At 37.9% G+C, this 26,134-nt stretch overlaps 1 protein-coding gene and 1 pseudogene across 1 annotated transcript; both read left to right on the plus strand.

The window, feature by feature from the left end:
* The first annotated feature begins 12 nt into the window (after positions 1 to 12).
* On the plus strand, positions 13 to 7,794 carry LOC141410441 (ATP-dependent RNA helicase DHX29-like; annotated as a pseudogene).
* Positions 7,665 to 23,168, plus strand: Sec22b (SEC22 homolog B, vesicle trafficking protein). The gene is made up of 5 exons (XM_020186910.2): positions 7,665 to 7,871; positions 13,009 to 13,118; positions 16,511 to 16,671; positions 17,895 to 18,041; positions 21,828 to 23,168. Exons 1-5 carry the CDS (start codon positions 7,797 to 7,799, stop codon positions 21,980 to 21,982), a joined length of 648 nt encoding a protein of 215 aa, XP_020042499.1. The 5' UTR covers positions 7,665 to 7,796; the 3' UTR covers positions 21,983 to 23,168.
* Positions 23,169 to 26,134: the final 2,966 nt, after the last annotated feature.

The following is a 26,134-nucleotide window of genomic DNA, read 5'->3' on the forward strand; positions in this document are numbered from 1 at the left end:
ACTGCTTAAGCCATGATTCCAGCTCTGCTGGTTATTTTTGAGATAGGGTCTCACTTTTTGCCCAGGCCAGACTAGAGCACGATTCTCCTATTTTATGCTTCCCACTGTAGCTGGGATAACAGGCATGCATGCCACCATGCCCAGCTATTGATTGAGATGGGGTCTCATAACATTTTTTTCCAGGTTGCCAGGAACTGTTATCTGATCTCAGCCTCTCAAGTAGCTGGGATTACAGACATGAGTCACCAGCACCCAGCAGAGATAGATTTAAAGGCCTTCTGGTCTAATCTGTTTCTGAAATCTTGTATCTCTAGAGGAATTACATCTTCATATTATGAAATGTAATCTTGGTTCTCCTGAAGATCTCGTCTCCAAAGCCTTGAGCTACCTGGCTTCAAGTAATCAGAAATGCCCTGAATTTGAAAATATGAAAAATTGGAGGCTGTGAACTAAACGAGCCTAAACTGACTCCTTTGGCCAACTACCTTGCAACTTTACCTGTGAAGGTCAAAATTGGCAAGGTGCTTATTTTTGGCGCCAATATTTAGCTCTCATGTCCCAGTGACAACATTAGTGGCAGCTATGACAGAGAGTCTCCTTTTATGACACCAGTTGGTTGAAAAAATGAAACAGATTTTCCAAAATCAGGTTTGGCCATGGCAGATTCAGGTTGTCTGATAATCAACAAATCATATCTAGGACAGAAGAAAGCATGGCAAGAAGGAGGCCCTCATTCTGAAATCACATACTGCTTGAGGAAGTTTTTTTTGTTTTTGGCGGTACCCGAGTTTAAACTCAGAGCCTTACACTTGCTAGACAGGTGCTCTATTGCTTGAGCCACTCTGCCAGCCCTTTTTTCTGTTGGATGTTTTTGAGATAGGTTCTTGCTTCATCTTCCCCTGTACTGCAGGCTGGCCTTGAACAGTGATTCTCAAGCTTTCTGCCTCCCGAGTAGCTAGGATTATAGGGTGCGTCACCAGTGCCTGGTTTGGAGAAACTATCTTAATTCAATATCACTGTCAATCCTAGAGGGTGTAGAGGAAGAATTAATAAAGTTGACTAAAGCAGCATGATATTTATCTACCAGCTGGGAAGGAAATAGAGCCTCTCAGACTCTTCTTTTCCAAGATACTGTCCTTCTTAAAGCTGTGTTGGCTGCTGGACTGTAAGACAATGTGGGGGAAAACCTACACAAAATCAGTGGATGGTACAGAAAAACTGACTTGCACTGTGGGGACAGACCAAGGCAAATCACAAGTACAAAAACCTTTAGTAAAGGGAGATTTACACATTTGCATATAGCTCCTATGCCAGGAGAAGATATGGTATGTCAGAGTGTATTTGAAGGAAATGACCCTAATAACCCTTTCTTCTGTTTTTACCTGTTGGTGGTAACATAGGAATTCAAAACTGGGAACATCTTTTTTCTATTGATGCTAGATCTATTTTTAGTCCCCAGTAAAGTATAGCTGTTATTTTGAAGCAGCTAAGCATTCTCATTGATTCTGTTTTAAGAAAACAGCTCAAAAATCCAAAGATGTTCCTTAAAAATGACAAGGTTCTACAGATCATTATGGAACTGGTAAGAAACAGAGAATAACCAAACTTCACGGTCAACTGCTTTAAAAGTGAAGATGAAGAGACAATCATGAAATTATGTGAAAATGGTCTACCCCAATAACTATTTCATTACTTAAAATGTTAGTACCAGACACTAATCTAAAGGTGGCAGAAAAAAAAAACACATACTTTCAACATGTGTTATTTTCTAGCTCCTTTTAAGAGTGATTATTCTCAGTGTGTATGCCACTATATTTACAATAAATTCTTTGGTGCCATCAAAAACATATTATTTTTTTAAAAGTAGTATCAATATTTCTCTGATTTACTCCTGCTTATTTCCCAATTTGCTCTCAGCTGAAAAAGAGGAAAGGATTGTTACGTCTTGATCCCCTAAAACTTCAACTCAAAGTTATCCTTTTCATATTCTCAAGAAATAATGAGTTGCATACATAGCAGATTTTTTTAAAGGGAAGTTGCTTCTAGAACTTAAAGATTTTGGTTATCAGCTGCTGAAGGCCTCCCTAGAGAAACAGCACATAGAATTTTGAGTCTCACTGTCAGTCTTGTAGAACAGGAGGCTTATGCTCCCTAACAAAGAAGAGAGAAAAACATTCCATGTCAGGTAGTGTTAGAGAGAAAGGATTGGCTGGGAAGTGGGGGTAGAACCACAGGGACTGATTTACAAAAGTTATGTTTTTGGAAGCTAGTAAATTCACCCCAAGAAAGGATTAGCAGGAAGTTAACTTGTACAAACTCCCCTCCCCTTGTCACATTTAATGTCATACATGATTTGTTTCTCTGGAAGGTAGAGCTAAATAAGTTTAACTGATAATTTTTTTTACAAAAAAAGGATAACAAAGACTAGGAATAGCTGGAAGATACAACCTTAAAGATTATAAAGAAAAAATCACTCAGAAAGTTACTAATTTCTGACACATTGTACTATCAGTATGAGTAGAGGAGAGAGACTCCAATGAAAGAAGCAAGAGTTGGAGGGCAGTGAGAGGTGGAAGCCAAGCCACATTGGAAGTTGGTGAGAAAGTAGAAGCTCAGCTCAGGAAATTGTAATGGCTTCTAGGAACAAATAAATCCATGTAGACGCCATAAAAAGGAGTAGTCAATCGGAATGGATACTCAGAGGGAGAAATTATCCTGCAAGGCTTTTATTTATCCAGATTGAGAGGTGGGAAGGCAATAGGGTTATGGGGGGTGGTTGGGAGGTGATAGGAGAGAGACAAAGCCAGGTAGAATGTAATTTCTATTAGCAAACATCATGGTTCATTTGTTTTTACCTCTGTATAATCCAGTGTCTAGTATTGCCTATAATAGTTGAACAATAACATTTAAGCCAGGTGCAGCAGCTCGTGCCTGTAATCCCACCGGCTTGTGAGGCAGAGATCAGGAGGATAACAGTTCAAGGGCAACCTGGGCAAAAAGTTAATGAGACCCCCATCTCAACAAATAAGCAGGTATAGTGGGGCATTCTGTCGTTCCAGCTATTCAGGGGAAAAGTACAACGATTGTGGTCCAGGCCACCTGGACAAAAAGCAAGAGACCATACCTGAAGAATAACTAAAGGAAAAAGGGCTGTGGCTCAAGTGGTAGAACTCCTGCCTAGCAAGTTCAGGGCCCTGAGTTCAAACTGCACCAGCACTGCTCTATATGTATGCATAATATTTATGTGTATATGTATACATATATTTGTGTTTATGTATGCTTAATAACTAATCGGAAGAATGAGAGAATGGGAATTTCTTCATTTAGCACACCACCAATTGTGAACTGTGCTGTGTACAACCTGGGTATTATCTCAGTCTCCGAGACGCACCACTCAGTCATGGAGTCCATAAACATTGGCAATTTGATAGGCTCCAAGTACTATACCCTAGAGAATAACTACTTTCCGTACCCTGAAAGAGAGACTTATAAGGCAAAAAGTCTGTTTTTAGAAGGCTAAAGTTCAATCAAGCCACTCTTACCCGCTTCCTCACCCCATACTCAAATCCAAGGGATGGATCAGCTCAGCTTGCTCCCTGCCTGGTTTTCCTGACAAAGCAAGGGAACCAGACAGACACTATGAAATGTTATGGCCTAGTATTTGAAATATGCCCCCTAAAGTAACTACTATTTTGATCAGGGGCTCCGCCTGATTTGTAATGCGCACCTTGCTCTTTTCTCCTCCCCTTTCACTCCACCCTCTACCTTCACTTCAGCGAATAGCGACACAGTGTGAATGACCAGCTATGGCTGTGAACAAAATCAAGACACTTCCTGCCTTTCGCACCTCTCACGGAAAGGAGCCTCGGTCAGGGACAATTCAAAATAACCTGTATTGAATCCCAGAACAGACCCGGACAGGACGCAGTCTACTTGCTCGCGCCAGGCCAGCGCCCGTGGAGCATGGGGGCGTGGCCAACGGGGGGGGGGAGACGCAGGGGCGGAAGGCTGGGCCGTGCTGGATTCCCGAGAGATAACAATGAGCTTTTGAAAATGACTGGCAAGAAAATTGACCAATCAGTACTTAAGTGACTGCAGAAGGACGATGTAGGGGCGGGGGTTAACAAGGCAATCGGCAGGGTATCACTATTTACTAATCTGCAAGAAAGTGTTTCAATTTGTAAACTAGCCAGTGAGTCAGATTAGTGCATATAGTTGGTTATCAGTGCAGATATAGTGGCTATTTTGTCTACCAAGAGATCACTTCCTGAGAAATGCGTTTTCCATTTATGTAATCGTAATTCAAACAGGAGTTGCCATTTAAGCAGGCCTATGCAGCAGTGATTATCTCAGAGATGGATATTGGACACAGGCTACCCTGGACTGCATCTGCTCATTTTTATAGCTAATTTAGTCTCTTGCACATAATTAGACACTCGAGAGTTGTTTAAGAATGGCTACAACCCTCTATTGCTTCCTTTGATTCCACTTGTAAAAATCTTTGCCATCATCTAAATGACTGCTGTAATCAAGTCTCACACTGTTATAGCAGCTTAGTTGCTTCTGTTTTGTGCATTAGTCTTTGATAAGTTTCATGAATCTGTTGGCAGCTGTAGCTATGATTTGCTTTTCTCTTTTCTGCTATGTTTACAAAATCCAAGGTTCTTGAATTTTACTTATTTCACAAGGTTTATGTCAGATTTTTTCAGCACACAAAGGATATGCTTGAGCTTTATAAATTCTAATATTCTAAACAAACGTTTGTTGATATTCTTTTCTTCATTCAATGTAAAACAGTTGAGGACCTTAGCCATTACTATACAGCCATGTATTGCTCAAAGAATCAAAGGCAATACCTGGATGTGAATGAGATGATTCTGAGCAAGTCAGAAGCAAAAGTGACTCAAATTCTAGAGTTCCTAAAGTCTGAATACTGGGTCAGACAGAGACAATGCTATCTTTTTTCCTGACTACTGGCTAGTGAACTGTGTAAGGAGACGACCATTTCCCCCCTGGAATAACAATTTCAGTGTGTCTGAAAATTACCAAAATCATCTAGTGTGTTTAAGAGAGAAAAGTAAGAACTGCAAGTACGAATGTTGTTACTGGAAAGAGTTAATGCATCCCTGTATTAGTCAATTTTTTTTTAGTTGTAAGTAACAGAAATGAACTCAAAGTAGCCTAAGGGAAAAAAGAGGTGTCTGACAAACTCAAGGGAGGGAACACATATGAGCCTTGGGCAGATTCTAGAATTATAAACTGGAGCAAAGCTGAGACTTTTGCTCCAAATGTGCTTATCTGAACATGCCTACTACATTCTTCTCTCTCAGCTTTCCTAAGCCACAATGTAGTATCCTTATTTGAAATATTTGTGTCATTAATTCCCCATTACTGGAATTGTTCTAGCTGAAACTGGATGATTATCATTTGAGACTATGGTAAAAGACATGGCCTTGTTACGTGGAAAGACAGAAAGTTAGAACTAGTTATATCTTTAGCCTATCACAAGGCCTTATTGAGTTTCCCCCAAAAAAAGCCTCTGATGAAAGAATACTAGTTTTCTCCTAACAGCTGAAGGCAATTGAAAAGGTAACAAAAGCATGAATTCTTTAGCCTATGGTAAAAGTTAAAAAATAATCACATCTGGATTTGGAGTTAAACATGAGCCCAAATCCTGTTCCCATCACTGCTGTGGCAGGAAGGCAGGGAGAGGGAAGAGAGATTAATGAGTGCTACAGTGAAACAAAGAGAAACCGGAGTTGGAAAATGTTACCTGGAGACCAGAAAAGGGTCAACTCACCCCAGAGGTTGGAGCGGCCAATGAAATGACATGTGATTATGTGTAGGACAAGCTGCACGCCCCCCCTCCCCCGTTTCTGTAACCTGCTCTAAGTGGTATATAAGGAAAGCCCCCTTTGTTCTCAGGGCTCAGCCTTTGGACAAGTCTGCTGAGTTGCTGCCAGCTTGCTTAATAAACTTACTTCCCATAAGCTTTGGTGCCCTCTTTGTCTGAGCCCTTCTGCAACATTGCTAGCTATGCGGCTTTGGAAAAACTACTCTCTGAAGTTTTCCCCCCCAATACTAAGTGGTGACCTGATACTGATACCGGAGTTTTGAATCCCAGGCCAAACTCTTAGACTTCCATCTGTCATATCTGGCCATTTGTTCCTATAAGCCAAATTAAGACACATGGTGAAAGACAGAGAGAGATTGATTGCATGGCCTGGGACATGCTGTGGTAAGAGGTAAAGTAAGCACTTCAGCCCATCTTTAGTCATCTTTGGGTACATGCCTGTACCCCCAAAGAATTAAGGCAGAGGGTGAAAGGTATGCATAGTTAAACAGTCCCAGTCACAGGTGTGTTCCAGTGGTCAAGTGGGCCCTGGTTGACAATTATCTCAGTCCTTCCTTGTTCTCTGAGTGTTCTGGAGAAGTTTTTTATTGCTGTTATCACTTGCAAATCTTGTTTCCAAGACCTGATGATTACTCTTGCTCCAAGGTGCAGCCTCATCATTATAGATAATTGTCCTTATTTGGAGGGGTGATCTCTCCTGCAAGGCTCTGCTGTTCCTGAGTAGTTTCAGTCCCTTGTCATGAAGATGTTATCAGCTCTGTCCTTCCTTGATTCCAAGGTAGCTGCAGGACAAAATGGCTCAGAGCAAAAGATAATAGATACAAAATGGAGACAGAGATGTCAAGCTTTTCTCCTGTTTTTACTTAATTAATGGGCTCAAGTAAGGAGTCAGTGCCTTTCAGAAAAAGCAACTTAAGCACCTCTTACAATACTAAACAATCTTACTAGGTTGTTTGGTTTAATTTGCAAATATCTATAAAGCACTTAGCAACATTTTTATTAATGCAAGCACAAACTGTATGCTCTTAGTAAAGAGTAATTGTTATTAATAAAAGTAATAAGAATATATTAGTATAACTTTGTGTTATAGTTTATGAAACACTTGCATCTGCATTTTCTCATCTAATATTCACAAACCTCCCTGAGAGGCCAATGATATCCCCATCTTAGAGATGGGGACACCAAACAACAGAAAGATGGGAACACTTTCACTTGTCTAGAGGTTGTTCCAATGGGGAGTGAAAGCCCAGTCACTGGAAGTTCTAATAAGACTACCCTGTTACATACCATATTAGATGTAGCTGAGATCCCAGATTTTGGTGGACTGACTGACCTAGGTGATCTCTGAGGTCCTGTACTCATTCAGTTTTTCACAATACAGTAAGTATTTACTGACCTTTTACCAGAAACTGCTCAAGAATGTGGGGATAGAGCATAAACAAACAGATTCAAAAATCTGTGCCTGGAGATATAATACAGAAAATGTTATTCGTATACTATATATATATAATTTTTTACAAAATATGAAAATACATAGCCTAACTTCGCATTGTTTCACACACCTTTCGTCTAAGAACCCACTGACTCTTACTCTCCTTTCCAACCCTCTCCCCAAACTTAAAATATAAAGGCACTAGAAAATTCTGTTTTGTGTGTCACGTCTCCTCAAGGGGCAAAGCTTATTGGAAGGTCGAGATCCAGAAAAGTGGGCGAGTTTTTGGAAGTCTGTAAATGAAGGAGGAGAGACCCGGAACTAGTATTGCCACAGTCGTGGTTCTGGGGGGAAGCCAATTCTGGGGACCGGTAGTGGAAAGCCCTTGAGCTGCTTCCGGCCACCTCAGCGGGAAGCGGAGACGCAGGCAACTGGGTCTGTAAGAACTGAGGTTGAGGTGTTAACTGCGGTCTTGGCGGAAGAAGTGAGGCGGCCGCCGGGCCAGTGAAGATGGTGTTACTAACAATGATCGCCCGAGTGGCGGACGGGCTCCCGTTGGCCGCCTCCATGCAGGAGGACGAGCAGGTAAGAAACTGCTAGATCCCCGCCACCCAGGTCCCCGGGAGCGCGCCCTGCTCTCGGCACGGGATTTCTTATAGGACGTGGAGAGCCTTGCAACATCCCAGGCCCTCCCGACCCCTTTGAAGTGCTCTCTTGTCATTTGGAGGTGGACTTTGGATCACCTGTTTGTGTCTGGACAGACGCTCCAGAGAGGGGAGATAGGTTTGGCTAATTGTGATCGCCAGCGTCCTGGGACTTTTTAAGGGACTTTCTTCAAATTCAGGACTTATAATTTTCCGCTGTTAGCTGACAAATCCTGGGAAAAGTCAGTCCCTAAGCTCTTCACCTGGTTTTCCTGTAGCGCCCGAGCCTTGACCTAGCTTTCTTACATCATTTGAAAGCGGATGAGGTAATACTGCCACTTACAAGCAGTTGTCAGAGATCTGTACAGTACCTTCCTTCAGAGTTATGGCCGATTCCCACCTCCTCCAATAAATCCAGCCAAATTGCTCTAACTCGTGGTATCTTATTATTTTTCTTGACCGTCCAGTAAATTGAGTTAGTGCCTACCAAAGTCTGTTCATTGAAATAAACTGTGAAAGTTATAACACACTCTTGAATTTTTCAAATGAAAGTTTTCAATTTGTTAAGGATTTTCTAGAATCACTCAGCGCAAGGAATGTGAGCTCCAAAACATGATTTGAACAAGCGAGACGGTGTAGGGAGATTTTTCTTGAAGGATATGTCGTTTGGGAATTATTTTTTTCCCATTAGGGGTGGCAGTGGGATAGAAAGGGGTTATAATCTTGTCAGTTTTCCAACTATTGCACTGGACTCTAATGTTGGCAGAGGGTACAAAGTGGATTTTAAAATCTGCTTTATATTAGTAAGATCCTGCTCTCTCTGCATTAAAACTTTATTGAAAAATTAGTTATTTGTATTGTTTATTTCTTAATTTTAAATCTGGTATTAATTTGCTATTAATGTACCAGAATGAGTTGATCTGATTCATTGACAAAGAAATTTTATGCAAAAAATATTTTTTGATTGTAATTCCATTGTATTTTCCTTTAGGAACTTTGGTTTTAATAATAAAGCTTTGCCTAAACTTTTTTAAAAAACTATTTATTATTATCCCAGTTATAAATGAGGAAGCTGAGATGCTTATAGAGAAAAGGTCACTTGCCTGAAGTCACACAGCTAAAATGTAGCATAATGAATTTTTTTATCAGGTATTTTTTGTTTGTGTTTTGTTTTTACCTAACCCTTTTGACATTTTGTGGTGGACAATTCTTTGTTGGAGGCGCTGTCCTGTGCGTTGTAGGATATCTTAGCAACATCCCTGGCCTGTACTCCCAGATAACAACACTTCCCGCTCCTCCCTTAGGACAACTCAGAATATACCTAGGTATCGGGAAATGTCCTCTGGGGGACAAAATCATCTTTGGTTGAGAACCACTGGTTATAGCTATAGTGCTATTTTATCAGACACTAGTTTTTAATCAGTATCTAATGTAGACTAGAACTTTTCCCTAACCACTATACTTTACTGCCTTGTTCTAACCCTTTTTAATGACGTATTCACTTCTTATCATTCCAGAAATAACTTTTTAAGAAATAGATTATCCCACTAGATAGTTTTATATTTAAGTACCCTAACTGTCCAAGCCAAAAATTCAGCATACATTCAATTATTCACACTGATACTAGATAACATATTTTAGGTGTTTACTAGGTGCCCTATTACTGAAGATGAACAGTTATTGAGGTAATGCAATAGAGAGTAAAATTCACAAAGTAATATAGAGGAAGTATTTTACAGACAGTGTTGCTCTGTGCTTAACTAGAAACTTAGGTGTAGGGCAGGCAGAGAGATAAGCTTTTCTTCACAAACCTAGACACCCTGACTGGTATCCTATTCCCTTGCCTTTTATGGCTTTTTTATTTTTAGAATGTTTGCAATTTCTTCATTTACATTTCTGTCTACCTCAAAATTATTGTATTCTCTTCTTTTTACTTTTGCATCAGTTGTGCAGAGAGCAGTTCAAGCTTTAAGAAGGTGTTAGATATAACCAAATAGACTGCAGGGAGCTCCCAAAAACGCTAGTATCTATTGTACAGTTAAACTACGTCACTCTCTCAATTATTTACAATTGATTGCTTAATTGCTTGTTAAGGAAAATGGTTAATTCTTGGTCTTGCTGGCCTTTGACCAGCTGAGTTCAGCAGGAATTTGTAAAAGATAAGAGCTTAGCTAAACGTTCTTAGAAAGGCAAAAAGATGGTATTTGATAGAACCAATTGTCCAACAGTCTAGGTGATGGCAGAAAAACCTACTGTGCTTGTGTGGGCAAATTACTACCTTGAACATTTTGCAATAAATAGAGACAAGTCCTAAATCACTTTTGGTTAAACTCAAGTTTGTTTCACAGTTTGTCCAATTGTTCTCATCCACTTCATTATTAGGGTATTAACATGTACAGTATACAAAGTTCATTGATTTGTTCTAGATGATGGAGGAACCGTAATCCAATATCTAAATATTTTTAAGTGGATGCTCTCTTTGTGACTTATGTTGAAAGCAAACTAAAGGTCAGTCTGTAAAGAAGTGGTTATTTTGTTATGTGGAATATAGATCAGAGTTCCCATATAGTTTCTTGAACACTTCCTATGAATTACATTTAATATTAAATAGTAAGAATTTTAAAACAATTTTGATTATATTAAAACTACTATTAAACAATTACAATTATAGAAGTAGTAGAACCTAACATTTGGATCAGGAATTCCAGAGCCAGACTCTGTGGGTTCAAATCCTGCCTTCTTCCCTTATAAGCCTGTTGGAGTCCTTGGGCTAGTTTGACTTCTCAAATACAAAGCTAGCATAATTCTAGTCACCTCATAAGGTAATGTAAAGATTAAATGAGATAAATTATATTAAGTATTTAGGACAGTGTCTGGCAGAAAGTGAGTGCTTAATTTCATTTGCCTTTTTCTGAAGCATCTTATCTAATTCTGTCTTGCCTTAACTTCACAAACTATACTGGGTTAAAATGTATTCTTAACATCCGTGGTTGAGGCTATTTAAAAAATACCAATGTCAGAGTCCCCCCTCTGGGATGTTGATTTAATTGGTTTAGAGGTACACATTGAGCATGAGTAGTTTTATTTATTTTTTTTTTGGACTGTTACGGGTTCAGATCTCTTTATGATACTGCATGATAGCATTGTGAGGCAAACAAATTGGTAAGTACTATTCAAACTTGAAAATAGGATATTATGGAGGATGAGGGGATAAAGAAGAATGGTGAAGGCAGTAAATTCAAGTATGATATATTTCATATATTGTAAGAACTTTTATAAATGCCACAATGTACCCCCAACAATTAAAAAAAATAGAATGTTGTGCACTAGTTCTTAATGGCTAAAGGCAGCTACAGTAATTACTCTCCTGTACTGGCTGACCAGGTGTATATATGTCATACTATTTAATATGATGTTAATATATTAATTGTTATAAACTACTGTTTAGCATATGAAACTATATAATCCCATACATACATACATTGATACAGAAATATTTCTCAAATGAACAGCAGTGTAACAAATCATTGCCATAGCAGCAATGCTAAACAAGATAAATCTACAAGTTAATACTTTGAGTAGACTCTGCCTGACTCCCTAGTTTACCTTATATATACTGACCACCTCATTTACATTGATATTTCCAGTTCACTATGTTTCTATACTTGTACATTTGCTACCACTTAATTTAATCATTGCTTCTTTGTTTTTACTATTAGCTCAGCAGTACACTGTCTGGAATTTTAAGATTTCACTGTATGCTTTCTTAAAGTTAGACCTCAGATACAGACCTTGGAGAAGCTAGTATAAACACTTTTCTATTTCAGCATTTAGTTATTAGGAATCTGCCAAAGGGAGATTGAGTCTATCTTTCGATCCAAAATAAGTAATTCCAAACTGGAGTAATTATCCCTTCCCATCACATGGCAGTCTCTATAAACTGACATGGCTTATAAACAACAAAAACTTATTTTTCCAGTTATGGAGACTAGGAAGTCCAAGATCAAGAGACTAGCAGATTTGGTGTCTGGTGAGGGTTACTCCTAGTTCATAGATGGTGCCTCTGACTGGATCCTTGCATAGTAGAAGGGGCAGATTAGCTCACTAGACTCTATAAATGCACTAATCCCAATCACAAGGGTTCTATCCCCAATGCCTAATCAACTTCCAAAAGGTTCCACTTCCTAATACCATCACCCTGGGGTTGAGGTTTCAATATATGAATATATGAACTTGGGGGAAGGATACACACATTCAGGCCATAGGCAGCGTAAATGAACAATGTGTGCTTCCTGTTCTTCCTGCACTTCTTTTCCCTTTGGATCTAGTAGGTTAGTTAGATATGATTTTGTTTTCCTTTCAGAATGACAGTACTGTTTTCCCACTAGACTCCTTTTTTAATTATAAAAGCATCTATACGTTGTTCAGAGAAATTGTCTATGTGATTTGAATGTTATTACATTCATTTTTGTTTGCATATTTCCTTCATTATTCAGACTTGCTATTCAGACTCAAGAACTAATCAGATTTATGCAGAAAAGGATATTTGACTTTCTAGTCTTCGCCTCCACCTCTGCTCATTTTTGCCAAATTGCAGTCATAGTGTTCATGTAGTTTTTAGTCATGGTGTATCCATTTAATTTTGCTTAAATGCTCAATAATATAACACTTTGGGGAAGATTCTGCTTGGTGTTCCAGTATAAAAGTGAGATTCATCATTCTTTTGTTCTCAGGATTTTTTTTTCCTGAGTACAGCACATGATGTGCAATTCTGTGCCAGTAAAATGGGTTAGGAGGAAGGTACTGTCCTACTAGTGGAAAGAACATGGAGAGTGCTTTAAGTGTAGTTGAGGTATGCTTTTGCTTCTTAGCAAGTAAGTAATATGATCTTGAAGAACTAGGAGTTGATCTTCCTGTTCATTTTAAAAGTAGACCTTTTTTTTTCACTAAAACGCATCTTATTAACCTGTAAATGAAGGACCTTACTTGCATAGTGTCCTTATAATGTCTAGTGCTTCTCACTAATCAATACAGCTTTTTTGTGTGGAACATTCTTAAATGAAGGTATCTTCTTTCAGTCTGGCCGGGACCTGCAACAATATCAGAGTCAGGCTAAGCAACTCTTTAGAAAGTTGAATGAACAGTCCCCTACCAGATGTACCTTGGAAGCAGGAGCCATGACTTTTCAGTGAGTATAGTCCCGATTTCTTTATTATCATTTAAGTGTGAAATATAATTATGGAATACCTTATAAAAATGCTAACAATTTTTTAAAAGTAAAAGAAACTAAAAAAGTATAATCTTCATGGAAGCAACTTTTCTGGCTCTAATTATACAAAACCAAAATCTTGGTTTATTTAACATGTTTGCAGTAGTTAAACCTGTGTGTGATAATAAAGAACTTGCATCATGCAGTAATAGCTAGCTTCTTGCTTTAGGAATATGTTGGAGCCAAACGTGTAAATTAGTACTCTTGCTCAAACATTTACTAACAGTTTAACTTTGAACAATTCATATAACTTCTTAAAGCCTCAGTTTCCTCAATAAAATAGAGAAAATAAGCATGAGAGTTTTGTGAGGATTTTAAAGGAATCTATGTGTATTACTAGCCCATAAAAAATGGTCAATCAATATTAGTGTTATTATTTAAGGAAAAATTATAAAAGAATTTAAAAGCATCTAAATCAGTGGTTATAAGATTGGTGGTTTTTTGTTTGGTGTTTTGTTTTTGTTTTTCATTGCTGGCATTGGAACTCAGGGCCCTCATATATGCTGGGCAAACACTTTGCCACTGAGTGATATCCTCAGCCCCTCAATCAGTGGTAGTATTTTTGTTTGTTTGCTTTTTTTCAGGCAGGGTCTTACTATATAGTCCAAATGGGCATGAGACTCACTCTATAGCCCAGGCTGCCCCCTAACTCACAATCCTTCTGCCTCAGCATCCCCTAGTGCTAGAATTACAAGAGTGTCCCACCTGCCTGGCAACTTAGTTTTCCAGTGCTGGGGTTGAACCCAGAGCCTTACACATGCTAGGCAAGTGCTCTACCACCGCACTATGAGTCCCCCACCCCCACCAACCCCTAATCGGCAATTATGACAGTATGTGTGGCTGAGAGAGAAGTGAAAAGAACTTTATTGCATTTTCAGTTATTTAGTACATGTTGAGTTTGCATCTGATAAAGCAGGAAGGATTAAAAAGGAAAAGAGAGTACAAGAAGATCACAGGAAGGTAGAAAAGGATAAGCTAAATAAGCTTTGCTATTTTAGGAACTCAAATAGTAAGGTAATGTAGGCCAAGGAGGAGCCTGCTGGGTTTAACTGAAAAACAGCAAGAAAATACTTCCACTTATCAAAAAACAAGGATAACAAAACCCTGGCCTCTTTGTTATAAAAAAAAAAAAGGTAGACATTATATTTCATAAGGTATTAATTTGCATAGTATCTGAAACATTTTCTATAAATCTGATTTTTAACATAAAAAAAAGCCATTTTGCTGGGGTGTAGTGCTGTGTGCCTGTAGTCCTGGCTACTCAGAAAGCTGAGGCAGGAAGATCACTTGAGCCTAGGAGTTTAAGACCAGCCTGGGCAACATAGAACATCCTCAATCTCAATAAGTAATAGTAATAATTAAATAATATATCCATTCAATTATATGGTAGTTGGTCTTTCATATGCAGAGGTTCTATATCCGTGGCTTCCATATCTATAGATTTAATCAACCGTGGAATGAAAATATTCAAAAAAATGTTTGCATGTGTACTAGACACATTGCTTAAACAATACAGTATGACAGCTTTTTATATTATATTAGGGATTATAAGTAATTCAGGGGTGATTTGATGTATACAGGAGGATATACATGGGTTATATGCAAATACTATGCCATTTTATATAAGAGATTTAGGCATCCTTGAGATTGGACAACTTGTGGGGTCCTGGAACTAATCCCCTGAAGATACTGAGGGATTACTGTGTATCTCTACCATGGGATAGAAAAGTTCTCATAGAATTGAGAAGAAATGTTCTTCTACATGGTTCCTCTATGACCTTCATAATCTCCATCCCCTCCATCCCCATCCTCAACCCCCACTGAAGAGCTATTTACTAAAGGTTTATTCTTTGCCAGACCTTGTGTTCAGTCTTACCTTCAAAGTCCCTATCTTTTAATGTGCTCATCTTACTAGCAGAGCAAGAAATATCATCATTCAATGTAAATAAAATGTTTTAGTAGGAAAGATAAGCAATAAATTCCCATTTGGAGGCTTAAGCTTGAAGAAAGGAGATACAGGAAACAAAGACATTTCGCAGAAAAAAATTATAGTAAGATTAAGCATATGAAAATGAGCAAAATTTCTCCAGCTATATAAAAGAGCATCACAGTTAGAAATAACAATATAAGCAAAAGTCCACAAAGATGTTTAGAATCTAGTTTGTTAGAGAACAGCATCTGTTTGGTATATTACAATATATGATAGAATGTCGCTTATGCTTGGGCTATAAATACTATACCAAGGAGTATGATTTTATTTTATAGGTGTTGAGGAATCTCTAGAGCTTTAAGCAAGATAATATGGTCCTATTTGTTTTGGGGGGGAATAAGACTGATTGTATAGATTGAAGACAAGTTACTGTCCAAGCAAGTAATAAGAGTAGTATTATTAAAACTACTTTAAGGGTCCTTTAAAAGACTTTTAAGTGATCTTCTGCAGTAACCTGGGATGCATCAGGACTCTTGCCGAAAGGCCATCCCTATCGCAGTTTATATAGTGCTTTGGGCCCTAAAACTACTTAAACTAAAGAACCTTTGATTTTATCTGCTATACATATTGGCCTTCTGAATATATATGCATGTATGAAAATAGAATAATGAAACTCATTAAATTTTTTTAAAGCAGGGAGTAAGGAAGTAATAGAGGGATGAGGATGATGAATGCATGTATGGAAATATCATAATGAAAAAAAAAAGTACTATGACTAAAAGGTTTGAAAGCCACTTAGTAGCCTATCCTTTCCCCAAGAATATGTCATATGTGTAGTCACATAGTCCTTCCCAGAATGCCAGAGAGCTCACTATCACTACAGATAGTATAGTTGTTGGATGATTTCCAATTGATTACAGAGTTCTTCCAGCCTGGAAATTAGGCAACATTACTAGTTTTTAGGTGGCTGTTTTCCGTACTCCATAAATACTATGTCTTAATTTCCAACTTTTAGTCATCTGCAGCAATTTCCAGTTCTGCTTTACTTTGTGGCTGGAAGGAGTTTAATTTGTGTGTATGAGTTTACTATACAGAATCAAAGGGTGGATGGAGTCACAACTGTAGTTTTCAAGAAGTCATAAGTATTGATATATGATAGTTGTAGAATTGTATAATAAACAATTGTAAGAAATATGTCTGCTCCTTTTGGGATATACTTCCAATAATGGGAAGATATAATTTGAAATTAACTTTTTGATTTAGCCAGCCTCAGAGTTTGGCCAGCTATTTTCAAAAGTTTCTATAGTACTCAGAGTCTATTAGCCTGTTTCAAGTACTGTTACTTTACAAACAACTTTGCCTTGCTTTTTTGTCTCTCCAGCTACATTATTGAGCACGGGGTGTGTTATTTGGTTTTGTGTGAAGCTGCTTTCCCTAAGAAGTTGGCTTTTGCCTATCTGGAAGATTTACACTCAGAGTTTGATGAACAGCATGGGAAGAAGGTGCCCACTGTGTCTAGACCTTATTCCTTTATTGAGTTTGGTAAGTTTTGGCCCCTCACTTCTCTGTTAAGGCAGCAAATCTAGCTGGACAGGGTGGTACATGTCTGTAATTCAAGGACTCAGGAGGCTGAGGTGGCAGGATTGTGAATTTGAGGACAGCCTGGGCTACACAGTGAGATCCTGACTCAAAAAAGGGCAAGGGAGGGCAAACAATATGGAGAAGCTATTTATTATACTATGTATAATATATATCCCATGTTTACTTGCCAAGATTGTGCTGCTATCTCCTCTCCTATCCACCTCTTTTTGTCTTTTTGAATGAATGAGGCTTCCTTACAAGTATGTTTCTCTAGTCTTCTGATCTTTACCATAGAACTTATATTCTATATTGTTGGATTTGATTCTTTAGTAGAGTCGTTTGTGACAGGAACCACATGTGAAGATCTGCTTGATTGACTTGTAACCTCTGAGTTCTTTCTTCCAGTTAATAGGCACAAATTAATACTAGGATTTATTTTATGGAAATTAGGAAGAGTGGTACTTTGCTTCTTTTGATGGAGTAAAATCCTCTAACTTTAAATAGTACTAGAAGAGATATGATGTTGATGGTGTTGGAGGATAATACTTCATTGAGAAGTAGCAAGCAAGGGTGTTGTATCTGTGCAGAAATTATGGAAAGATTGAACACCAGTCAGACCTGGTAGAGTATCTATTAGCAGTGAGTCAAATGAAATGTCCTAGGGACACTAACTGTACAGAATGAGAACAAGTAGAATCAGGCTAAATTGCTGAAATTTTTAATTAAAAAGAAATTAGTTTTACTATCTTAGAATTTCTGAAGTGGTTCAAGCTTACTAAAGAAGTAGGCAGTCTTTCTTTATAAAAACAGAAATTTTGGCAAAACATTCGCAGTTACTATAAACTCTTCAAGTGCTAATTTGTATAATGTCCAGTTTTTCAAATGCAGTTTGAAAGTTTCTGCTCAGGAAAGGCTTACTGTAGTGGGTCTCAAAGGATCCTGACAACAAATACATCTAATTTGGAGGTGTCCAAAGTACATTTCTCCTGAATGGTCATCAAGTTACATTTTTAAATTTTGCAAATGAGGACATCAAAGCCCAGATTTTGATTATCACATTGCTTAGCTAACAGTGGACATGGATAACAGATCTAGGAGTAAAATCAGAACTTCTGATTCCCTATTTCAGTACTTTGTTGGACAGGAAAGAATTTGTGAATGGTCATTTTTCTTCATCATTCTAGATACCTTCATTCAGAAAACCAAGAAGCTCTACATTGATAGTCGTGCCCGGAGAAATCTAGGCTCCATCAACACTGAATTGCAGGATGTGCAGAGGATCATGGTGGCCAATATTGAAGAAGTGTTACAGCGAGGAGAAGCACTCTCAGGTGTCTGAAAACATTATGAGGCTTACTGAGAGGTGGTTCTCATACTATATGCAAGGATATCTTATTTCATAGTACCTTTTATTGCTGTCAGCTTCTACATAGGACTATTAAGAATTCAGTTCTCAGAAATAGATTACATTAGAAAGCTTCTAATATGGTATGGTTTTTTTTCCCCCTAGCATGATTAGTTTTTGTTGCATTAGAACAGAGTAAAGACTCATCCATAATACAAGCGGTTACTATTTCTAAAAATTTGCAAGATAAATTTTATACAGAAAAATGTACACGTTAAGGGAAATGAAAAGAAGAATGAGAGGAAATTGTCAAAATTTATTGAAATGGTTTCATGAGTGGCCTCTTGGGAGATTTTACTACACTGCCGGGTCAGTTCTTATAAAATGCCGTTTCCATCAAAGCATTCCTCCACAGCAAAACTTTTAAATCTGAGACTTCAAAATAAAATCTAGTCTGGGACTGGGCATGGTGGTACATGTCTGTAATCCCTGCCAGCCAGGAAGTAGAGATCAGGAGGATCGTGGTTTGAGGCCAACCACAGGCAAGAAGTTAGAGACAACCTCATTTCAACAAAACAAACTGGGAGTGGCGTTTCACATCTGTAATTCCAGCTACACAGGAGGGGGAGGTAGGAGGATTGTGGGGGTGGGGATGTGGCTCACATGGTAGAGCGCCAAGCAAGCATGACGTCCTGAATCTAAACCCCAGTACTACCACAAATAAAAAGCAAGATCTGAGATCTAGTCTGTTCTCAACTTACGTTTTACTTATTTGGTCTTTGTTATTTAGTGCTTCTGTTCAAGGCATTGTGCTTTATGGATGGAAAATAAGGATACTGCAAGTATTTGCCCTCCTCCCTAGTTGGTTCAACCAGGCAGCTTCCTTACCACTGGTGGTCCAGGCCATTTGCATACTGGAATTGTCCATTAAGAAATAACAGGGACTCTCTCTAAAAAAGCCTTCCATAACCCTTATAGCCCACATCACATTAATCTCTTCTGTACTTAAGACTCTTTCCATGGTACTAGTGTTTGAACTTGGGGCCTCATGCTTGTTAGGCCAGTGCTCTGTCACTAGCTGGGATTAAAAGTGTGAGCCACCACACCCAGTCACTTTAAACTCTCAAAATATTTAGTTTGCACAATTTTTTACCACATAATTGTGTGATGTGTGTATATTTACCTAATTTATTTTAAATATACATATCAGATACTTATGTATTATTAACTTATATTAAATATATGTTATATAAATCTATAGTTTAATATGTATTTAAATATATTTAAAGTAAATTAAGTAAATATATGTACAATTTTTTTTGCAATGCTAGGGATTGAATTACTTATATTGATTTTTAAATTACAGGTAATTAGGCAAAATTAGGTTAAAAATATATTTACCTGTTTACATGTTAACGTAAGCATTAGATATGGGCATGTAAGCTCTTTAAAAGTAGTATTTTGTAGCCAGGTACTGTGGCTCATGCCTATAAGCCTAGCTACTTGGGAGGTGGAGATTAGCAAGACCACATTTTGAAGCCAGCCTGAGCAAAAGATTCATGCAACCCCATCTCAACCAATAAAATGCTGGGTGTGGTGGTGCACCTGTGTGGTCCCAACTACTTGGGAGATGGAGATAGGAGAATCACAGTCCTAGGCCAGACCTGGGTAAAAATGTAAGACCTTATTTGAAACAAACTAAAAAGCAAAAAGGGCTGGGGCATGGCTTAAGTGGTACTGCACTTGCCTAGCAAGTATGAGGGCCTGAGCTGAAACCCCAATACTGCCAAAAAAAAAATAAACTAAACAAAAGATGGAAAACATTTTCTTCCTCTTTAAGCTTCTTCATAAGAATCAATCTTTAGACCTTGTTCTCTTTCTAATTTCCAGCTTTATACCTAGTCTACTTTGCTTTAAAACCTAAGAGTAGTTCCTGGGGATTCTTACAGCAAGATCAAATTATGCCCTTTTTTCTTTATCTTTTTTTTTTGTGTGTGTGTCAGTACTGAGTTTGAATTTGAGCCACACCCCCATCCTAAATTATGCCCTTTTTTTTTTTACTGCCTAATACAGCTTTCTTTTACACTATCAGTTGTAGTGTTTTTCAGTTAAAGGTGTCACTCCTACAAGGATATAAATTCAATAGAGTCAGGGATCATGAATATTTTTGTTATCATTGTATCCTCTAGCACTTCATATAGTCCCTATATAACATAAGTAGTTGTTAAATGACTACTCTCAGCAGTAGTTTTATCTTTATGTTATCACGTGTTTCAAAATGTTCTTAAGTAGAGGAATTGTCTTAAATATTACTTGGACCAGGTGTGGTCCAAGCACTAAGTTATAATCCCAGCACTTGGGAGGCTGAAATGGGAGCATTACAAGTTCAAGGCTAGCCTGTGCTCAAAAAAAAAATATTCCTGTTTCCTATGACCTAATAATTATTTCTCCACCGAGTTATTCCCTGTAGATTAAAGGTTATTTGGCAAATGTTTATTGAGCACTGACTATGTCAGGCCCTGTTCTAGTTACTTGGTATACAGAAGTAAGCACAGTAGTTAAAAGTCCCTATCCAGTGGAGCATAGACTCTAGTAGACTGGATGGGAAGGTTCCTTGAGCATTGCCATGGTTATTTATCGTTTTGTTTCACAGCCAGTTCTTTTTCTCACTCATACAACCATTTGCTAGGTTAGACATGGCTATCATGCTTGTATTATTAAGTAATGCCACATTTCTCAATCAAAACCACTCCCTGTTAAGCAACTCAAAATATTCCAAATCATTGTCTTAAGAAAGAATAAACAAATTGAGATTGCAAAATAGATTGTCAAAATTTTAAGAAGTGAAAAGTTTGATCAGAATTCATTTATGTTAAACTGAGAGTTTTTTGTCATTATTAAAATATTCCCTATATTTTAATGTGACCTAGCTTGTGCCTATCTGACTATTTCTTTTGTAAGTATTTGGTTAACAGTTATGAGAAGATAGCAACATTACAAATAACCTGGGCAGCGGCAGTCTTTGCAGAAAATGCTAAAAGCTTAATTTACTAGACATTGGTGCTTTTTTTTTTTTTTAGGAGCTGTTACTATATTTTAGTTACAATATAACTGTCCTATGTATGTTGAAATATAATTTCTGCTAGTTTTAACTTCATAGTAAGTCTTTACTATATGACAAATCTTACAAATTATAGCAATCATCATTGAAGTATTGCTTAAACATAGTGTTTGATTAATTGACTTTTTCTGGCTATCTGAGTCTTATCTTACATGGATTTTCATTTTTCAGTGTATTAGATGATATGCGTTAGATCATTTAAAGACTATAAAGATGATAATTATTAGAAAAATATCAGCTAATATTGTTTGCCATATGCAGGAATTGTGCTCACTTTAAGGCAATCTTATATACCTTACGTAGTTATTGGTATTTAACTGAAGAAACTGAAAGAGGTTAAATGACTTGACCAATATCACATGGTTAGCACAGATGATATTTGGACCACAGAATCTGCCAGTACTCCTACTACAGCCTCAAGAATTTATACATAATTTGGTCAGATAATTTTTAATGTATTACAGATTTTACAGTGCTTCAGTATCATGAGTTACTCAGTATATGCAACTTTACCCTTAAAATAAAAGTAATTATTTAAGCTTCATGATTGGTTGTTGTTGTGCCAATCATTTTGGTTATTTTTATGCCTTAATATTTTTTATATAATACTTCCAAGAACTAACTAATATTTTCCTTTTTCCTCATTGACAGCATTGGATTCAAAGGCTAACAATTTGTCCAGTCTGTCCAAGAAATACCGCCAGGATGCGAAGTACTTGAACATGCGTTCCACTTATGCCAAACTTGCAGCAGTAGCTGTGTTTTTCATCATGTTAATAGTGTATGTGCGATTCTGGTGGCTGTGAAGTAGTGAAACCAGTTACTGGTAAGGGAGAACCTAAAACCCAGCAGGTGTATGTTTTCAGGAAGCTGAGCTCACAGAGATGTGTATTAGAATCCAAGTGGAACCTCTGCCTTTAAAGACCTTACAAGAAAAGACATGTCCTGAAAATGAAAGATTACGCCTCACTTAATGAAGCTTAACCCTACGTGGAAGTCTCTTTTGGGGACAGAGGCTTTCTCTGGGTGCTAAGCCATATGTTTTAGGGAACAGTAGATTGTTTTACTCTGTTTTTTTCCCTTCCCAGTTCATTTTCAAAACATCGCTGAGTGGGGTATTCTCATTCTGCAATGGAGCCATCACTGAGATTTAAAGTAGCTCACCTGTGCTAGCAAATTCTGAAATTCCTTCAAAGAAGGCAGCCCTTTGGGAAGCTTTTTGATTTTAATCAACATTCCTTTTGTTGGTGACATTAGTGATTTTCAGTAATCTGAGCTTTTAATGGCCTTCCAAACAAGACTCCAAGTATGTGAAGGTTAATTGCTATGCTGCACAGATCCTGTCTGTTGGCCCCTGTAGGATGTAAACCTTTGTTATTGTCCTTTCATAGTTTGCTTATTGCACAGTTGCTTGAGGGTTAAGTGAATTATATGGAGATGCCTTGAAATTATATAGCACTCCTTGACTAAGAAACTAAATTTTTTCTCTCATTTACTCCTTAAACAAAAGACTTAAGTTAGTTTGGGACATTATTAATTTTATAATGCAGTGTTTTGTTTATATTAATATAAGAGGGGGTATAGCACAGAATTATCCAGAGGCCCCCGGCTTAATGAGAAGAATGACCCAGCTCAGAGCTCCAGTTCTATCCTGTCCCTCGTTCACTGTCTACTACTGTTTTCCCCATTCTTTATTTTTTCCTGCCACAGATTGCTAACATTTCAAATATCCCTATGCCTAGCAGTTTTATATCCCATTAAACATCCTCTCAGATATCCTCAAATTTCAAAATGAAAAAATGTTCAAGTGTACAATTAAATTTAAAATCTTTACAGTTCAGCTCCTCAAACTGCTAAATACATTCATCTGAGAAAGTCTCTGAGAGCACCTCATTCCTGTTTCAGTTTATGTAGATTCTCCAAGATTGTTCTATAGATAAACAACTCATTTTCAGTGGCTTCTATTAACTAATAAAAGTACATGTGATTTTTTTTTTTTTTCCTTTTTTGCTCAGGGATAATGGGGATTTCTTTTAACCTTCTGAGGTGGAATTTTTTTAAGTGGGGAGAATAGGCCTTTTGAATATCATCATAAATCTACAATATAACCTGTGACTCCTACACATACTGCAAATATTTCTTCAAATTGTACAGGAAAATGAACCAAATTCTTAACATTTTTGGAAAGAACTTTAGTAATTTTATAACCCTAAGGGATCATCAGAGCTACTGTCCTGACTCTTGGTAAAGAAAAACAGTCTTATTTCCTTATAACAAGGCAAGCAGAAATGCTTATTTTATTTCTGATAATTTGTAGTACAGAACCAGAATAAATTTTTTCTTTCTATTATGTGCCTAAACCTGCCAATTAGAGAGTTTTGGTTTTTGTTTTGGTGGTACTGGGTTTTGAACTCAGGGCCTCATTCTTGCTAGTCAAATGCTATACCACTCTACCCATGCCCTAGCCTTTTGGTTGGTTGTTTGTTGTCTTTAGTTATTTTTCTGATAGGGTCTCACACTTTTTTTGCCCAGGACCAGCCTTGGACTTCAATCCTCTTACCTACACCTCCTGCATCTGGGCTTGTAGGTGTGCACCACCACTCTCAGCTTGTTTGTTGGGATGGGGTCTTCACTGACTTTTTTTTGCCCAGGCTGGCCTTGAACTGTGATTCTCCTGATCTCTATTTCCCAAGTAGCTGGGATTACAAAACCCATGCCATCACATCTGGCCTTGCAAGTTAGTTTTGTGCATGAAATACAAAGTTACTTTTTAGAGACTTAAGTGCTTTTAAGTCCCTAAGAGGAAAAGACTTATCCTTTAGGTAATGAATTGGTAATAAAAGTGTTCAAAGGGCTGAGAACATAAGTAGTGGTACCATAGCATTTGGTGCTTCTGTAGGAGTGAAGAGTGTTTATAGAGTTTTTGCATGCTGCAACCTAATGGTCAGCAATGAAATAAATATTTCTAGAATGTGTAAAACTTAGTGTGAAGTTTTGTTAATCTAGTTAACTTTTATACACATATCCTTTCTAGATGCATTTCTACCTATTCTCAGTGGGTTTATTAAAAGAAAGGGGCAGGATAAATGAAAGTCAGCTGTGCACCAGTGGCTCACACCTGTAATCCTAGCTACTTGAGAGACTGAGATCAAGAGGATCATGGTTCAAGGCTAGCCCTGGCAAATAGTTTGTGAGACACCACTACCCCCAATCTCCAAAATAACCAGAGCAAAATGGACTGGAGGTGTGACTCAAGTAGTAGAGTACCTGCTTTGCAAGCATGAAGCCCTGAGTTCAAACTCCTGTCCCACCCCCCCAAAAAAAGGAAAGTGGTTTAAGATCAGGGCAGTGGAAGAATTAAGAAAACAAAACTATCATAATATAGCCCCTCTGTTCTTAATAGGGGGTAGCAGGAAGATCTGACTAGATGAAATTCATAAGCAACCAAACACACATGTAAAATAGAATGTGATAAATACTGTATGGAGTTATTAGAGGCACATTAAGAAAGGACATCTAAGATGAGCATTGTGGCTCAAGCTTGTCATCGTTGCTACTTGGGAGGAGAATCATAGTTGGAGGCCAGCCTTGGCAAAAAGTTCACAAGACCCCATCTTAACCAATGGTTGGGTGAGGTGATGTGCACTGACATCCTAGCTACATGGAAGTATGAATAAGAGGATCACAGACCAGGCCAAGGCAGGCATAAAGGAAGACCCAAAAATAATCAGCACAGAAAGGTCTAATGGAGTGGCTCAAGTGGTACAATGCCTGAGATCAAGTGCAAGGACCTGAGCTCAACCCTAGTACCATTAAGGGAAAAAAAGAAAGGAAGGACACCTATTTTATTTCTAGAGAAGGAAGAGAATGGGGCCTTGAGTCACATGGATAAGGCATATGTAAAGAGAGTGAGGCACGTTTTTGGGATATAACTGCCTGATTCATCTTAATTCAGGGTAATTAGAGACAACTGAAGAGATATGAAGAAGAACTGACCGCATACTTGTTGACCATGCTCCGCAGTTTAAATTTTATTGATGGCTGTGGCCCAAGATGCATCAGCTTAGAGAGGGATTAGTTTGTAGCTAGAGAGAACTAGGGAGCCATCAAAGGCAGAATTAAGCAGTATAGTTTCACTTTCTTAAGCGTGATCAGAGGTACTAGATAATAACTATTTCACAGTACTTTCTTTGTTAGGAGTTTATTTAAGTCACATTGACCACACTTTTTAAAGTAAATGCATCCTCACCATTCTAAGCAAAGGAACTAGAAAGGATGCTGCTCTGAAGTACAGACGAGTTAAGTAATTGGCCCAAAGTAAAATCTAAAAAAGTAATGCAACCAAAATTTGAACCTAGGCAGTTTGACTGCAGAATCTGTGCTTTTAACCACAATACTCTCCCACCAAACAGTCAAATAAAGAAAGTGCCAGAAAATGTATTTTGAACTTAACAACAAGAAATGTGATCATATAGACAGAAGTGATTCCAGAGAGCTGGGGGCAAAAACCAGATTACAACAGGTTAAGGATTGTCTGAACCACTAGGAATTGAAGTTGTAGCTTTTTGTCTAATCTGACTCAAGGCCCCATTCTCCTCTAGGAAGAGGAGTTAAGACATCTCAGGGCTGCAGTGTAGCTCAAGTAGTAGAGCAAACCCCAGTCCCGCCCAAAAAAAAAAAGACATTTCATAAATATAAAAATTTATAAGTATTTAGCACATTGACACCCGTCTTATTTAAATGTCTAATAGTCGCTCTTAAAATTTCTGAAGAATCTTTGAAAGTTCTGATAAAAAAGAAACATTCACGTGTACATGCACAGTAAGTACTGCATAGCATCTCAGGCTGCTCAAGGCCCACAAAGCCTGTTTGTGACCTGATGAGTAGTTATCCCTCAGTTAAGAACTCAGTTACATAGGGTGTAGAACTCAAAGGGCGAGTACCCAGAGTCCTTGAAA

The sequence above is a fragment of the Castor canadensis genome, chromosome 12, assembly GCF_047511655.1.
Source record: "Castor canadensis chromosome 12, mCasCan1.hap1v2, whole genome shotgun sequence".
NCBI lineage: Eukaryota > Metazoa > Chordata > Mammalia > Rodentia > Castoridae > Castor > Castor canadensis.